Source organism: Pygoscelis adeliae, unplaced genomic scaffold, assembly GCF_000699105.1.
Source record: "Pygoscelis adeliae isolate BGI_AS28 unplaced genomic scaffold, ASM69910v1 Scaffold25, whole genome shotgun sequence".
NCBI classification, from domain to species: Eukaryota; Metazoa; Chordata; class Aves; order Sphenisciformes; family Spheniscidae; genus Pygoscelis; species Pygoscelis adeliae.
The window spans coordinates 109,508-127,616 of record NW_008824808.1 but is presented as its reverse complement, the minus strand read 5'-3'; the positions used below and the strand labels follow the sequence as shown (position 1 = coordinate 127,616).

Sequence of the window (18,109 nt, the reverse complement as noted above, 5' to 3'; positions counted from 1 at the left end):
CCTCGGGAGGGCAGGGCAGGGCAGGGCAGGGCGGGAGAGGCCTTCCCTGCCGGGATATTCAGCGCGGCGGCGCCGGCCCCTCTTGAGGGAGCAGCTGTTGGCGGGAAGCCAGTTTCCCTGTGGGGGGACCGGGGGCTTGCATAGAGGTATCATCTGTTTGCGGTCTTAGGGGTGGATTAAACACCTTTTAAAAGGCTCGTTAGCCTAAACATAGGCTGTTAAAACCGTGTTTATCATCGTGCTAGCTTCCCACCACAGCGTTTTCTGAGCGCAAACGGGTCAGTGAAAGGACTAGCTTGGATTTTTTTTTCTAGCTTGTTCTATGAAGAAATATAAACGTTGCTCTTTTAGTAGCGTGCCAGGCACGTAGTAGAAATTTTGCTGATTAAGCTTTTTGTTGAGGATATACTCTTCTTGAAGAGACTTCTTTCAAGGGAGCTGCTTCTGTGTAACCTTTTCTGTTGTTTTCAAAGAAAAAAGTGTCATCTGTTTCCCATGAAGCTGGACAAAATTTTGACAGTTCTTTATTTCAATTGCACGCGTTTGTATTTTATGTTCGTGTTTGTATCATGTAAGATAAAATATGTAAGTGAAGTACTACTTTTTTTTGCTTTAGGGTGGGTATTGGGTTTTTCTCATTTCCATTTTGGTGAAATGACACTAATGCCCGGTTCTGGGCACTGGCATACATGAGTGCCACGTTTTGGCTGCCTGGGTTTCCCTGGGAGTTACTGAGCCATGCAGGATTTAATTCACATGTGCCATCTTCCAGGATCTGGATGTTTGTGGCAAGGCAGAGGTCAGAACTAGTTTAACATGAGGGAAAGGATTTGGATCCCTTCCCAGCCTATGCAGAACTCTTTTCATTGCTCCATTTTTGTTAGCTTCTGAAAGTAAAACCACCTGTGATTGTTAAAACTGGTGTGGATCCTCAGGAGGAGGCAGTGGAAGGAGTGCTGACACAGGCCAGCTATGGGCATTTTGGCCACAGTACTGGTTTTGCTCTCATGTTCGAGTGATGTGGTGTTATAAATGCTGATGTTTTCACCAGTGTTTTTTCACAGAGGTGAGAGCAGAAGGAGAAATGCTAACATGAATACAGTTTGTTTCATCAACTTTAATGGGACTTTTAAATGTCACCTGTTTTTCAGTTACAATTTTTCTGAGGTGTTCTAACTGGGGTTAACAAACAAAGCCCTTGCTTTCCTTTTAAAGTCAGTTTTAGTGAAAATAAGCTTAGAGCTGCACCATCTTTCTCTTGTTAGGTAGCTTTCTAGGATGCAGAGGGGAAGACCAGCAGACTCTGTTAAGTATCTTCTTTAACTTTGACATCAGCGTGATGTCGTATGCAGTTGTTAGTTTGGATGCAGGATTTCTGAAATTAAGAGAAATCTGGTGGCGTGCAGTCCATCAGGTAGGACAGATCACTGTAAAATCGTAGTAAGTGCACACTATAACTTTTTCATTTTTTCTTCTGCTTCTAGATCCTCAGTTATTTTACCTAAGTTAAGTGATGGAAACATACACTAAAGAAAAAAAATCACCCTTGGGTCTTTGGCATTCATATTTGCATGAAAGAATCTAGGATGTTCCAAGAAAACACATCAGCCAATTGCTTAAATATAGTAACAACATGTACTGAAGATGGTGCTTTCCAAAAAAAAGGCCATAGTGCAAGAATCCTTAGCCCAGAAGAAGCTGAGAGACTGGCAAAAGATCGGGTTTTGGTGTCTGAGTTCAAACAACTAAAACTGGAGAAAGAGGCACAGAAGAACTGGGATCTGTTTTACAAAAGAAACAGCACCAACTTCTTCAAAGACAGACATTGGACAACCAGAGAGTTTCAAGAGTTAAAAGCATGCCGGGAGGTGAGATCTATACACTTCCTCTGTAAAAGATGGGATTGATTGTTTCCAAATGATTTAATAATACTTATAACAAAGCCATTAGGGTAACAGCTGTCACATGTTAAGTTTGCAGTGCCCTGTGTAGTTTCTCTTGATATCAAAGATACCGCCTCAGAATCAGATGCATCAGTTGGTTTCAGTTTATAGTTGACCCATACTGGATACTAAGAACAAAATCTGGAATATTTGTTTTGTGTCCTAAATAGACAACTTGTCTCTCTGTGATGTGATGTTTTCAGATGCACGTTGGTGCACTTCAGAACACTACTTTAAAGAAAAGCATCCAGAATTACAGGCTAATTGCAAAACCTTGTTAAGGGGAATAGCCAGATGCATTTGTTCTTCATTATAGCTGAACGAAAGACAAGACAGAAATGGTACAACAATCTGTTGATTACTTAAGGGGTATATGACTAAAGAAATATTAATATATTCTAAAAAGATTTGTAATTTTGCAGAAATCAAGATTTCTGTTTTGTAGTGTCAGATTATCCAATGGATGCCTACTTTGGTTTTTGAATCAATGGTAATTAAAATTGATTATAGCTTTTAAAATGCTGATTGAACAGTGTATCTGCTAATATCATGAGGAAAACAAAAATGATGTGCTTTATCTTGGATTTCTTCCTCCCCAGTTTGCAGATCAGAAACTGACCATTCTGGAAGCAGGCTGTGGGGTTGGGAACTGCTTGTTTCCACTCCTAGAAGAAGATCCGAATATTTTTGCATATGCCTGTGATTTCTCTCCTAGAGCTGTTGAGTATGTGAAGGTTGGTGTGATATTTGGAACTTCTTTTAGAGTTTCGTTACTTTTTAGAGTAAAGACACTTTAGAGTGTCTTTAGAAGCTTCTGAAATTACAAATGACTGGAACAACACACTTCTCTTGCCTTCCTTTTTGTAAGAAGGGTAGAACAGCTTTTGCCAAAAAATGGAGACTGATCCATTTCAGTGGAGCTCCTATGCAAGAAGCCAAATCATTGCTCAAGACCTAGTTTTTCAGCGTCAAATTGTAGCATTGTGGTAATATATGTATATTACTTGAATGATTTGTGAAGACTGTTTTTTTGGGAGCACTACTATGTCTCTGCTGACTGTACAGTACAAGCAAAATTTGTTTGGGATGGAAGTTTGCCCTTGATATTTGTGGGGCAGAGGAGGTCCCAAGGAGAATCTTGAAAACAGGGCTATGGAAGTTATTGTTAAGGAAATGTGTAGCCTGATTAGAAATAGGTATGTTTGTAGTTATTTGTAGGTAGGTGGTACTGCAGTCCAAAGTTAAGTCTTCCAGCAAGGCTGGTGGGGGCTTTGGGCTTTAAAAGTCTCCTGGTTTATTAAGTTTGTAATCACAGGTAAATTTCTATGTATCTGTTATTTGAAAGCATTCCCTTGCGGGACATTTGTGACTGAGAACCACAAGACACATACTGCATGTCTCATGGGAAAGATGGGAAGAAATATGTGTGGCAAACAGGAGAGGACAGCAGCTCCCTGGGATGCCACAGCTGCACTGCAAGATGCAGTTGGGCTGAGTGTATCCCTGGGTTTTGGATGACTTAGTGGTGTCTGCCTCCACAAGCTCTTGCTGAACTTTCTTGCTAAGACCAGGTTTCCTTTTACCCAGCAAAACTGTGGGCTAGAACAGCCCAGCTGCAGGTTATGTGACATGAACCCGAACTGTTTACAGTCTACTTGTAGCTCAAGAGCTGTACTTTGATCACCTTGTAGGACAGAATTTCTTTTAATAATATTTCTGTATTTTTAAAGAGTAGAAGCAGTGGTAAAATGGAAATGGTATGTTTTCTGAATGGTCTTAACACACATTCCTTCTCAAATTCCTGAGAACAGACTATTCTAGTAGTTGTACTTTCACTACAGCAGCAAGGAATTCTGATTGCATTAGTCACCTGTTGGAAGTTAATGTTCTTTTGCCACCATGTTTTGTGTCGCTTTACTGATTAGTTTCACAAGTTTTTTACTTTTTTGCAATAACAAATGCTGCTAATTTTCAGTGAAGGCATAATCTTTTCATTTCCCTAGAAAAATGCCTTATACAGTACTGAAAGATGTAAAGTGTTCCAATGTGATCTTACCAAAGATGATCTTCTAGAAAATATACCAGCAGATTCTGTGGATGTTGTCACACTTATATTTGTGCTTTCTGCCATTCATCCTGACAAAATGCATCTTGTCTTGAAGAACATTTACAAGGTAAAACCAGCTGATTTTACAGCCTTTAAAGCACTTTCCTTCTTTTTAGCTTGAAAGTACAGGTTTTTTTCTGAGAAAATAAGCCCTCTTGTAATGGTGATCTTTAATACTACATTCCATGGATGTATTTAGTTAGTTCATCTAGTGTACGGGACTAAAATATGTTTTACGGTGGGTTTTTTTCTCTCTTGGTATTGTGAGGTTGTTTGGATTCTGGCCTAATGCGTACCATCAACATAACAAAAAGATATCTTGAACCTGTGACTTGGGCTCCTAGGTTGTATGCTACAAATAATGTTTATGTATTGCAGAAATGTTTGTGTTGGTAAGGTGTGAATGACAGTGAACCAAAACTGACTTCCAGAAGATACAGTGACTTGCAGTTAGGATGTTATTGTTATTATTAAACACACTTACTGTGGTGATTTAGAAGTGGGGTGTTCAGAGATCAACATTAATCTAGAGAGACTTATCTCCCTGGGCTGCCTTTGTTAGTTGATGGGCTAGGATAGGCCCGTCCAGAGGGTGGTTTAAACAATCTGAATTGTGATTGTTCTGAATTTCCCCGAGATGTCATATATTGACTGCAGAGGCAAATAGTCAACATATTTTTTATTTATGCATATGTGTGTATTTGGGGTTTTATATTATCAGATATCCTGTTTGTTTTATCATCAGTAGTTCGAAAAGGGAATGTTAGATTTTTTGGTATATCTTCAGCTGTTTTCCAAAGTCAGGACTGGTTCTTAGCTTGTGCACATGAGAAGGCTAATTACTGTTTTCTTTGTGGAGATGCCTGGCTCATTTAACTCGCTTGTAGGTTTCTGCACAAACTTGCAAGTGGCAAGTACTCCTTTTCTCCTCTAACAAATACAGCTGGTATTTGATAAGGTAGGAAAGTTGCATGCATCAAGTGTCTAAAGTCAGCATAGCCAATGACCACGTATTTCTAAATTTTAAAGTCTTTATGGCTTGATTTCTTTACCAAAGAGCAATTTAAAAAAAACCCCAAACCTGCAACCCATTTTCCTGAAATTGTTCCTTTTTTATTTCTTACTATGTTGCAAGATTTTTCTTTCTCACATGAAAAAAGAAATGTCATGGTATTCTAAATTTTGTTGTTAATCATTAAGCAAAATCAGGTGCTAGACGGTATACTACCCAACAAAGAAAATGCCCTGTTAGGACTTAATTGTTGTTGTTAAACTGTATATTTTCTTCTTTCCTCTGTATTTGAAAAGTGTTACAAAAAGCTTATTTAGCTGATCAGCACCCAAACAGGTGTCTTAAAACTATTTGCAGTCTATTGTTCATGGGGAAGCATTTTTAAGAGCAGACAATCCAGTTTATATACAACTTTTTGTGGCACAGGGAATGAATTCAATGTATATATATATCGCTTTTGTATTGAATGTGTTAGGATACCTTGTCCTTGTTATATGTGTATGTGTCTGTATGTGTATACAAATAAATATATATATAGCTAAATCCATTTACCTTATTAAAGCATATATGTATTATGTGACAGGTATTAAAGCCAGGCAAGTGTGTCTTGTTCAGAGACTATGGACTGTATGATCATGCAATGCTCAGGTTTAAATCTGGCAGCAAACTTGGAGAAAACTTTTATGTTAGACAAGATGGGACAAGATCATATTTTTTTACTGAAGGTAAGACATATTGTAGAGTGCTTTCTTTTCTGTGAATCTTCTGTTTAAACTTCCTTCAGGGAATTGCCAACATGCCCATGGAAGTTTTGTTTTACACAGATGAACTGTTAAATCATGGTGTACTTCATTTGCCATCCTTTTTGGGAGGAAGAGGGTATTTAGACTGGCAGGACTTTTTGGAGCACTTTCTTGTTTACAGGCTTTTTGTATGTGCTATAATGTGCCAAGAGCAGCAGTTTCTGAATTTGCTGAATTTCATTCAGATTTGTTATCTGAGGGAGAAAGACCAATGTTCAGTAACTTAACTCATCATCTTCATGAAGCAACTAAGCAGTTATCTTGGCATCGTTCTTTTTGCAGGGCTATGCCTTGTTTGCAAGATGAGGTCTACTGAAGAAGTCAATGACTTCTAAAGCAGAACCATGACTACAGCGCTTGAAAAGCTTGTGCGCAAATCCTGCTGAGATAGCACTGACTGGCTGTGGTCACTCTGTCTTCTGTTTTTTTAGTAAAGATGATGCAGAAAACATTTTCATGTGATACACTATTTAAACAGTTCGTCGTTCAGTGCTCGTAATGCTTTAGGAAGGAAGGTCATTATTGCAGTTTACTGGTGGAGAATTTGAAGCGCAGAGACATGAAGGAATTTGCTTAGACTCTCACAATGAGTTGGGATTATAGCTCGTCTTCTAACTCCCAATTCCTCATGCTAAACTTTAGTGAACTGTTACTTCCCCCTATCAGTTATAGGGCATTGTGTAATAAGAGCTGTGTGTCTGTTTCTGTGGGGCTCTCTGTTCTTAGTCTAAAGCAAAATACAGCCACTGAAGAGACCGATTTGGAGCCAAGTAAATGTTATTCACATTTTATGACATATTACCTAATTGCTTCTGATACATAAAAATCATTAATCTTGTCTGAGCTCTCTCTATTCTTTATAGGACAATGATGAAATCTAAGATAATGCAGGCTGTGCTACAGCTTCATTGAAGCATTTCTAGAACTGGTATTTATTGAGTGATTTTTTTAGTTCTGTTTAAACAATTAGCTCTTACAAAGAGAATGGATGCTAAAGGGAACAAATAAGAGACTGACCTAGCTGTGGAATTTTAAATCCCATTTTTATTGTGTGTCAGAATTGTTTCTGAATGAGAAATTCCTTGCTAGTATGCATGTTTGCTTTGGGGGAAGAATTGAGATAGGGAGGAGGAAGGAAGGAGAAAAGAGAGAATTTGTCTCATATTGCTCATGTTAGCAATTATTTTGTCTTGGGCTGGTCTGTGACTGTCTCATGGACCACCTCTGCTTCCATTTTTAATCATTATGATCTCATTCGTCTCACTAATTTTCATATAAATATTGCTTAATGCTTGAGAATTCTTTTGTTACTAGAAACATGACTCCCATCATTTCCGCACAGTTTGCAACCCATGCTATTTTTCATTTGTTTAGCACTACACTGGTAGACCAAGTAATTGCTGCATGGGATGATTTGAATGATGCTTATTTATAATATGTCTGGCCTCGGATAACAACACTGAGCTTCTTCCATGGAACAAAAAAATCCATTCTTCCACTGTTTGAAAGAATATTAAATTTGTGGAGGAATGCATGGTTGTAATTTTGAGTTATGAAATATGTGCAACTTCCTCACAATGAGATTTCAATAGGTCCACAATTAAGTGCTGTTTATTTATATTTCATTGATGTGGGTCTCCCATCTTACATGAACACACTATGTTTACAACCAGTGCTTGTGGCTTCATGATGGGCTTAGGTTGATATAAGCCTGCACTACCACCAAAGTGGGTGGTCTCATCTTTCTTCCTCAACGCACCACCTTTTCTAGTGCTGGGGTTCCTGTACCCACATGAGCAGCTGTTTCATCTAGCTGATCCCCCTGAGCAGTGAAAAAATGGCATGTCTTTATTTTCTATCAAGTAGCACAAGTTTAGAATGGCTTAAATTTATTGTGAGATTACCACCTGAGTTAAAGATATGAGGTGCAGGAAAGGAAAAGTGATGATTTTTAATTAACATGACAAGTCAACAGCATGAGCAGCCCTCTCTGCTGCATAGGTCACCTTGTTTGTGAGGTGCTTCTGCCTTCCCTAAGGGAGATATGCTTTGAGTAAGATTCTTTTGTTTATGGAAAATACTTTCAGTTTGACTTAGTGGAGGCTTGGTACCACTATATCCACTTTTCCATTTTGTCTGTTTTTCTGTTGAGCAGTGGCATGTGAACGTGTGGTAACGTAGGGTGGTATTCTTCCTCAAGCAGAGATGCGTCTACAAGGCTGAATTACCTTTGAAATATTTTAAATAAGTGATGTATTCAGCTAGTGAAGGTCAGCTGCACAAAGCGAAAATGCACTGGCGTCAGTCACAAAGGAGAATGACAAGGCTCAATAAAACTAAGAGATCACATCCAAAACTCATTTAGTTTTGGAAACTAAACTGAGTAACTAGCTTAAGCCCCAGTTCTGCAAGCTGTTTGGCTAAGGTTGATGTTTCTAAAGGAGATCTGTATTGATTTTTTATTCAGTAGTCTGCCTGCATAGAACAGCTTGAAACCTGAAGGCCTGTGTGATTTTTTCATGCTGTAACACATAAGAACATATGTTTATATAAATGCTGACTAGTGTTTTAAAAATAGCTTAAACATAATATTTCATCTTATTTTTTAAATTCTCTTTCAGAGTTCTTGTCTCAGCTTTTCAAGGCTGAGGGATATGAGCAAGTGGTCAATGAATATGTGCAGCGAGAAACTGTGAATAGGAAAGAAGACTTGCGTGTTCCAAGAGTTTTTCTTCAAAGCAAATTTCAAAAGCCTTTCAGTAAGACATAAGTTCTTGCTGATTAGCAACAGCATTGCTTGTTTGAAATGGAAGCTAGCACGTAGTTTTTCCTTGTGTGTGCTCATCTTTGTGGTAAACCAGAAATGACTGCATCCAGTACCTCTTGTTGGTTTTCATCCTCAGATACGAAATATGAATGCTATTTCTAATGAAAATTTAAGATAGTTCAGTGATGCAGGCAACCTGTTGAGTATCTGTGTTCCTGCTTCTAAAGTAAATCCTGTGCAGCATTGTTGGAGGATCAGGTAAAGCACACTGAATATGGTTAATAACTAATGAAAACTAGTGCTTAAAATTATCATAACTGTTATTTCCATTTTTATTAAAAACTATTTTTTAAAAAGTATCCTGTGTTTCCTATCGCTCATGTTTTTTGTGGCCTGTTAAAGCTACAGTATTTCATCTGCTTTCAGTACTTGTAGGGCTTTTGAGTATAATTTCTCAGATACAGGAATGAAACAGACTCAGTGAGTGGTATAATGTAAGCTGCTTTGGTATTTTAATAATGGTATCTTTTTAATGTGCTCAGCATTTAGATATGTAAACAAATGTTTATATTCTAAATAAGATCCTAATTTATCTGATTTCATGCTTGAAGAAAGTTGCTAGAAGATCAGGTTGTCATTATCCCTAATTAATTTCAGACATTCCTCATCTGATGAGCAGAAATAGTTGAGGTTTTGCAAGTCAGTTTCCCATTTGGAACTGAAATCAGTGAGTCAGAAGTACTTTCTTTTATATCAAGTGTAGTCAGCTGCTTCTGTCCTGAGCAGAGGTCTTAATGCTTTTCCATCACTCTCAGGAAAGGTGTTGGTCTTTGCTGTTCCTATCACCAAAAGCCACTGTATTAATGCCATGGCTCATAGCCAGCCACAGACTTGACTGCTTGAAGGAAATTCATCCTTTTCCTTCAACAGCCCTGGAGCTTTGCACTGCAGAACCTCTTCTTTGTTGTTGCATGATATAACCTCAAAAACATGTCTGGATCTTTAACCTGCATTTTGAACAGCTGCTCTGCAGCAGAGGAAGCTCAGAAGTATCTGGTGACTTGTGCAATGGGCTGTGCTGATCTTGTGTAATGTACACAAGTTGCAACAAGGGAAATTCCAATGAAATACTAGGATTTTTTAATTTTTTGTGTGTAAGAGGAGGTCAGACACTGGGACAGGGTCCAGAGAAGTTGTGGAACCTCCGTCCTTGGAAATACTCGGAAATGAACTGGGCAAGGTCTTGAGCAACCTGTGGCTTTATTTGAGAGTGGCCCTATTCTGAGAAGGCATTTCATCTCTTGGCAGTATATATTAGTATGTGATTGATTGGCTTAGGCTGTCATTCTACTGGACTTTTGTGTTGCTAGATGACCCAGTCATACACATCTGATGTGGACCAGAGGTGAGTATTTGCCTCTGTTTATGACAAACTAGCCATAAGATGTGATAATGATTTTTTTTTTCAGCGCGCTCAGCACTGGCTCTGTGTGCATGGAGGGAAAGTAGTAATAACTTTTCCAGCATAAAGCCTAATGTTGCAAAGTTAACCAGTCAGATTTTTTTGAGTAAATTGGAGCTACCAGAGGTCTTATTCAGTTGATACGTTTATAAATAAATTTGCAGCAGGTCATTGCTTTGCATCAGGGCACCACAGCTTTTTTTGGTCTGATACCATGAGCCCAAAGATGGATTTATTGTGTCATGAAACTTTGGCCTCAGAGGAAAAAGAGATTAAAGCACACAATTCTCCTAACGACTCTTTGAGGAGGGTTATTGCATGACATCTCCTTTTTTATGGAGAGTATCATCCTGGGGATTTATGCATTGCTGACCCCTGCTGTGCAACCCATTAGCACTTTCTGCCATACTAGTAATAAATATCTAGTAACATTTATAGTAAATGAAAAAACATGTTAAAAAGGTTATAACAATGATAGCATTATTATAATCTGAGCAATCATCATTTTGTGGCTTCCCTCAGCAAATGTTCATCTTTAGTACAGCAGTTCTGCAATGATTGCGTGTAGTCTGAGCTCTGTTGATTTTTAGTGGGGTTTAAACCCTGTAACACCAAGTGCCTTACAAGACTGAATGTTTGGTCCCTTTAGACTATACAGCACGTAAATGAGACTGAAGGATTGCCTTGTGTGGCTCCTCATCACTTTGGCATGTGATTGTCAGCATATGCAAAGGCAAGTGCACTGAAGTGAGCATCCCAAAAAGGAAATGAAATGTAGGCAAATATTAAAAATATTAATTGGAAGGTTTGAGTCAAGCCAATAGACTTAGCTGCAGACAGCCATTGACTTCCTTTTTACACTGAACTAACTATTGCCTGAACAATAATACACCTTTTTGTGGCTGTAGCTTCAGTGTTTCTGTGTGTTTCTGCTTGAGGAACTACTGTCACTTTTTGTCTACCAACACATTAAAAGGAGAGTAGTAGCTCTAATTTTTTTTGTTTCTCATTCAGTCTCATTTCCAGTCAGACCTGGAAAATAAAGTAGCATGCAATAGTGCCCCTGCCAGAAAGGCCTTCAGCTATAGTTGTCATAAAGCAGAGATTATTTCGAGATGAATGGTCAGAAAGCTTTGTTTGGTCTCTATGCCTCTGCTTCTTGTGAACTCTAAATCATTGCAAGTTTTTGTAACTGTGGTAAAGTTTGAGGAAGTTGAGTCAAGTTTAAGAAATCCTTGCCTCATCATGTGAGACAGTAACTGATGGGGTGCATGTGGCTGTTGTAGTGCCGAGTAAAGTGGATACGCTCCCCCACAACCCTTCAGCCTTTCCAAGCTCATGTAAGCTCACCAGAGGCAGCACATGCCAAGGATACCCGTACCTAGCATCCTTACTTGAAGAACTGTCCTTAGGGAGATGTGGTAATCAGGATAAATAGTGTCAAAAGGACTTGGAAAAAATATACATGCACTGAATTGTGCTCACTTTGCACAAACAAGCTACTATGCCATGATTGTAATAAATTGTTCTCTGATTTAAGTCATCTTCAATCAATGGGGGCTGCTGAGACTGACTCAATTGTCTGTAGAAGACCTTCCTTTTTTTTCCCTTAAGCTGAGCTAGCTGCTCTATCTGGCAAGCATAAGTAGTAAGTTACTTCATGCCATCACCTTGTTCTGAGCAATATTTAGGATAGAAGCAAATTATTATTGAAGTAGTAGGACTAAGAAAACCCAACTTTTTTTTTTTTAAATTTTTTTATGGTTTGGTGTGCTGTGATTACATTTTCTGATGTTTAATAAAGTACGAACTCTGGTTAAAGCTTTTCCTGCAGTTAGGGAATCCTAAATGTCACTTTCCAGTGTGGGATTCTCTGATGTCTCCTACTGGAATTAGACAATGTATATTAAAGGATCATGTTAATGGGTCAGTGAGGACATTAGTAAGGTCTGCTTGTTGGCTATTTTCATCAAATTTACAGAAATATAATGTCTTTAAGTCTTCTGACATTTCATGTCCTTTACTGTTCTGTCAAATTTGGTTGATACTGTCCAATGTGTTTAACAACAGGCTTAAGACTAGACAGAAATCCACACATGTATTGTGAATGTACTGTATGCGTGGATAAGCTTTCTTTCCTTAGGAATATGGGCTACTGAGAAAAATCCATTTGAACTTTAGTGGTATCTCAGCAGGTTTTGTGTGGTTCATTTGATAGCTAGAAGGCTATTTCTGTGCATCTTTCAGGTACCTGAAGGTTCCTGGGGTTCCAAAGGCATAGTATTTAAGCAGTTAATACTGCACTAATCCCCATGGTTGATTGTACATCATTTCTATGAAACAAAGTGCTATAAAAGTGGGACCTGAAACTCTAGCATGTATAAGCATCAACAGCTAACTGTAAAACATACAGCCTTGGTCTCATAGGAGGAAACTAGTATATGAAATCTGAAAGGTCATTTATAGGCCTAACTGATGTTCCTTTTTTTCTTGATTTGTTGTACAGTTTATACATCTGAATATATTGAGAGACACAAATTACAAGTTAGGAAGTATTTTACTTGAAGAGTTATTTGAAAGATATATATATATTTGGAGAGGATATCAGTGTTGAGCATCAGTATGTGAAGGACAAAAGGTAAGATTATGTTTAAGCTTCTGGGGAAAAAAAAAAATTTCTGAATTTCTGAGGCAAGGGATGACATGCAATTAAATGAATTGTTCATCTAAAAGGTGAAATTTTGGGAATGAAAGCCTGTAGCTTCCAAAACCAGACTAATGTTACTAGGCAGGCAGAAGGGCGACATCTAATTGTGTGCAATACTAGTAATACATGCAAGACAATCTGGGAAGCAGAATTTTATATTGGGAAGATAGCATGAAGATACAGTTAATGAAAATAGGTAAGTCTTTGTTTATGGATTTCACCTCCCATAGTGTAGCTATGATGAATTTTTCACTGGTTATGCTTGTTATTACTAGGAAAGATTGTGAGACATTTCAAACATTTGTGAGCAAGCATTTACTAGTTACGCATTCTGCAAAAACATCTGGCCCTTGGGTGCAGTAGGTTCAGGATATGAGTATGCTTGCACTCTGTATTTGTAATGTGAGTTCATTTATTAGAACAAAGGCAGATGGTGAGCCTGTACTGTGGGGAGGCACACAGAAGCATTACTTGCAAAAATAAAAGCTATTAGCCATGTAAGGTGTTCCATTAGAGAGCTTTCTTCACTCCCACTTCCCAGGCTGGTGTGCACCATTCATTGTGTTTGCAGCGGGGAGAAAATACTGCTGCTGTGAAATCAGGGAAGACAAAGGCACAAGGAAAAGGGTGTGATTTCCCCCCCCCCCCCCCAAAAAAAGGGGAAATTAGTGATTTTGTGTACTTCTACTTAAATGATTGTGGGTTGGGAACATTTACTCCCTTTTCCGGCAAGACTTGGGTCTCATCCTTGGAAAACTGAGTCGCTTTTTAAGGTCTTTGCCAAAGACACAGGTGCAACCAATGCATGTTTGTAGAATATGTGAAGTGAAAGATTTGGAAAGGCAACTGTGTGACTGAAAATATAAATCCAAATTTGTTTTTCTCCCTTGACTTGTAAGAAGCTTTATACTTCACCGTCACTTCAGTGCTTTTTCAGAGTTCCCACTTTGGGGTGTCTGTGCTGTCTTATCCTTGTTTAAGCTACATGTGCCCTATCAACTCCAGCTCAGGTTTCCAATGCCTGTAGTATCCAAGAACTTAGAATGGGATTAACTAGGGAAAAGTCAGAGAGTAGACAAGTCACAGCCTGCCTACTGTCTAGGCTGTTCTGCTTGTTTTATTGGTAAAGCAAATTTCATAGAAACATAAAAATACTTTGAAGAAGCCACAAAACCATTACCACCATTTTTTTCTGAATTACCTTCAGAAAGTTCTGAAACCTGAAATCCTGTACAACTTCTTAGACTTAGCAGTGACCAGCTGGCTGAAGTACCTAAACACACATTTCACATTCAGCATTTGAGGATGCTCTGTAATGTCCTTTAGGACCTGGCCCCAGGGAACATCACATTTGTCACCTCTTGTCTGGATGAATGTGAATCACTTATTGGAATTTTAATATACAGATGTTCTATGCTCTCCATCTGATACAGTAGCATACCCTCTGCCCCACAGTGTGTGCCACCACTGTAAGTCTTCTGTTGGCTTTGGATCAGCTTCCAGTAACAGTTTCAGGCTTTGATTTTGATTTTGAAAGCAGCTAATAAATTAAGGATTAGCAACTGTCTGTATCTAGCAATTCTTGATCTGTAGTTGGCTGAGACATGGTGGCCAAGAGAAAGCCTGTTAGAAATAAGAATAAAACTCAGAAGAGTGAAGAACTATCTTTGAAGTAAACTGAAACAATCAAGGTGATAGAGAGCCAGAATGTATTTTAGAAATACTGAAAGATCTTCCTCTTACAAACATACTTTCCTCTATACAAAATATTAGCCTGCCCTTTTACTCAAGGGACCCTTTCCAAGCCACTAAATAAAGGGTTTAAAAAAAAACAAAACAAAACATAACTGAACCTTAAAGGAAAAGAAAATACCACAAACAGACTCTACAACATGAGCTATGTTTACCTCTTAAAGTAGGCCAGTGTCATTCTCGAAAGCCCACTGTAGACAGGGTAAGCTTGTCTACTGGTACTGAGAGCTTTTACCTTGATTCCATAATGCACAGTTTATATTTCATTCATACAAACTTCTTATGGGAGCTCTTTGTCTGATTTGGTCACCAATAGTAGATCAGTGAGATAGAATGATATTGTAGTTACAGAAGATCTTAAGATGTATTAGTACTTCTGTAAAAGAAAGGTTTCTTGTGAATGACTGATGAATTGAAGGAGCAAGACTACTTTGTCAGTGCTAGCAGCATCATGGTTTGTTCATGTGCCAGGCTAGCCTATTGTTTGGCAGGAAATGCAATGTCAGGCAGCATTTTGTAGTATTGCAGTAAAAATCCAAAGATTAATATCCTTAAAAAAAAAAAAGCAGCTTTCAAAAATTGAGGGAGAGGAGGTAGAATGTTCCTGGCATGCTCAAAAAGCCTGCAAGTAAAACTGTAGCTGCAACAGTGGCATTATTTGTTTTTAAATACCGAACAAAAAAAGTTGACGATGTGCAATGCCAGACTTTGCTCCCGGGACACTCATATGGTTTTGCAGCACAGGTAGCAGTAGTATAACTGTCTATTATTGTGATAATATGGTTTTGTTTCATGTACTCTTCTAGAGAGTTGGAAATATGTTACTGTTGACTATGGTCATAAATATGAGTAAAGTATGAGTCATAAATATGAGTATGTGAAATTTGCTTTTGTGGCTTGATTTGATATTTCCTGGAGCCTTTAACATCGTATATCCTACTTCAGCGAAGTTTTTCTTGCTATAGATTTTTATGATGAATGTGTTGAATATTACAGGAGGTGGAAAGAAATACAAAGTGATGAGATGGTAGATTGTACAGGATTACAGGAGAGTCTCTGAAACCAGGGTGAATGGAGCCCAAATGTCAAGTTTAAGATATGGCATCTTCTGAAGAGGATTCTTTTGAACAAATCCCTTTAAAAATGTTCACTGCATGCTTGTTGTGGCAATATCTGGAGACCCAGGAATGGGACGGCATTGTTCTGGGTGCTGTAGACACAGAGAGTAAGAGACAATCTCTGTCCCAAAAATTTTAACTATTCAGTTATGCAAGGTGGGTAAGAAGAGGAAGAAAGGACATTATCCCGTCTGTGACAAGACACAGAGATTAATATTTTCCCTACTTCAAATTTAAATTACTGTGAAAATGGGACTGAAGAAATTGCTTCCCATGTCTTGGTTCAGTACCTAACTAACAAGCCATCTTGCTGCAGACCAGAACCTCTGTTAATGAGAGATACTAGCTCTGATGAAGAAAAACATGGTTCCTGAATGTCTTGTCACTGCAATTTGAAAGACAGGCATACCATTCCGAACCCTGCTGTTGGTTTCCTGGGAGATTTCAAGCCTTACCTCTCACTTTCTGCCCAGTAGGGAGGAGAGAATGAGCTTGGAGTGAAAAAAGGTACATAGAAAACCAGTAGCTGCTTTCAGTGTGAGTTCTAAGTCTTCCTATTTTTTTCTCCTGCTACAACCATCAAGTTTTTTGAAGTCTAGCAGATGAAGAGGTAACCACAATGCATCCTTGAAAAGGAAAGGATTGGGTAAAAGGGCAACACCAGAAAGTACCTTCCCAGATTGGAAATGGACACGGTAAAAGGCTGCTGCTTCTTATATCAAAGTCAATGGGAAAATTTCATCTAACTTCCTTGAGAGCCATTGCAACTCCTAGATGGCAAAAAGAATCACACTTTAGGATGGGAAATCTAATGCATCCCTCCCCTTGCTGACCCTTGATGTTGGGAAAAGAGGATCCACTGATACAGTCAATCCTGATCATAAAAACTGATGAAGTAGGTACTCAAAATCCATGAGATTAGGGGGTGGGGACAGAAAAGTTATAAAAGTGCCTTGATGAGGGATACAAAATAAATTTTTTTTTTTTTTTTAAGCAGAAGTGTTTCAGTTACAATTGCATGGCACCAGGAGCAGACACTATAATAAAAATGTTAGTATGTTATGAGAAGTGGCAGTGCTGCTCTTCGCCTGATCTCTCCTGTCTTTTGTTGCTCTTCGCCTGATCTCTCCTGTCCTTCCAGTTTGTTCCTGGTCAGAACACAGCAAATCTAACACTCATGGAGTCTGTAGGGAGGTTGGAGAGTTGGTGATCCCTGTGTTTGGCAGCCTGCTGGATTTGTAGCATAAATCCCTTTATATTTGATAATTTTAGTGCAACCTTTTCTTCCACTGCTGTTTGAAGCCGGGGGGGGGAGAAGAAACATGGGTTTTAAAAAGGAAACTGACCTACAAAAGGAAGGGAAGTTTGTCTGTCAGTGTTGGTTAGCAAAGTCTGTGGCTGACATGATATGTATTTCTTGAGTAAGGGTAACATTAGGTATTGTTTGCAATGCAGTGAAAAAGGAATAGCTTCTGTTACCGTCCGCTGCAGTGTAAAATAATTTTCTTCTCTCTAGACTGTCTCTACTTTGTCAAGCTCTTATCTGGCCTGGTTGGAGGCTTAGTCTCATGTTTTATGCCTAAATGTGGAGCTCTTATCAGGAAGTTACTTATTTGTGCAAAAGTTGGATTTTTTTCCCCTCTACCCTGCTGCATAGGTACAGTTTGACTAAAAAGGGTGAAAGAAGGGTGTTTGGGATTTTGTTCACAAGATGGCACTAGCCACTAACCAGTGCTACCTTCCTTTTAACCCTAGCACTGAATTGTCTAAATCTTTAACACAGTGGTAGGAAGAGCTGGTAATGATTAAATATAGACAAGACAGCTAAAGTCTTTTCTCATATGCAGTTAAGTCATCTTTTTGTCTATTTAAATAGCTCTTGGATCTTAAAGAAAGAAAACGATTTTTAAAGAAAATGTTGCATCTCAGAGATACTTGTTATTTAGAGGGAATGTTCTTAGCATGATGTGAGGGAGAGTAAGGTGAAACACTATTACTGTCAATGGCAGCAGGGATCCTAATTGCCTCTACCCGTGAGGCACTAATTGGTTGCATTGACAACTTGTGGTTTGTTTCTGTTTAATTTGAGTCCCACTAAACTGTTACCTTAGAAACTACAATGACTTAAGATACAGATTTCAAAATGCAGTACCTTAATACAACATTTTTTTTAACTCCTCAAAAATATTAGGCAAATTTCTGTTTGTATGAACTGCTCCTGTTTTCTTCCCACTTCTTTTGTTTTATAGATGAGCTCCTCTCCAGTTGAGCAGCTGCTCCAGCAGAGCTGCATAAGATGCACGTGACCAGAGAGGCTCGCGCTCTCATTATATGATGGTGTGAACTTGGCTGTAGTTTAGTTTGCCATTTTACAGTTTCTCCTACTCTGGTAATCCCCATTTTGTCTCCAGCAAGCCCTCCTCATTTCAAGGGAAAGA

The 18,109-nt window shown here is 38.6% G+C and overlaps 1 protein-coding gene across 1 annotated transcript; it reads left to right on the top strand.

Moving 5' to 3' along the window:
* The first annotated feature begins 65 nt into the window (after positions 1–65).
* Positions 66–8,954, top strand: METTL6 (methyltransferase like 6). The gene is made up of 6 exons (XM_009324161.1): positions 66–146; positions 1,485–1,868; positions 2,543–2,677; positions 3,947–4,117; positions 5,646–5,787; positions 8,487–8,954. The coding sequence occupies exons 2-6, from the start codon at positions 1,572–1,574 to the stop codon at positions 8,633–8,635; spliced, it is 894 nt and encodes a 297-aa protein (XP_009322436.1). The 5' UTR covers positions 66–146; positions 1,485–1,571; the 3' UTR covers positions 8,636–8,954.
* The last annotated feature ends 9,155 nt before the right edge of the window (positions 8,955–18,109 follow it).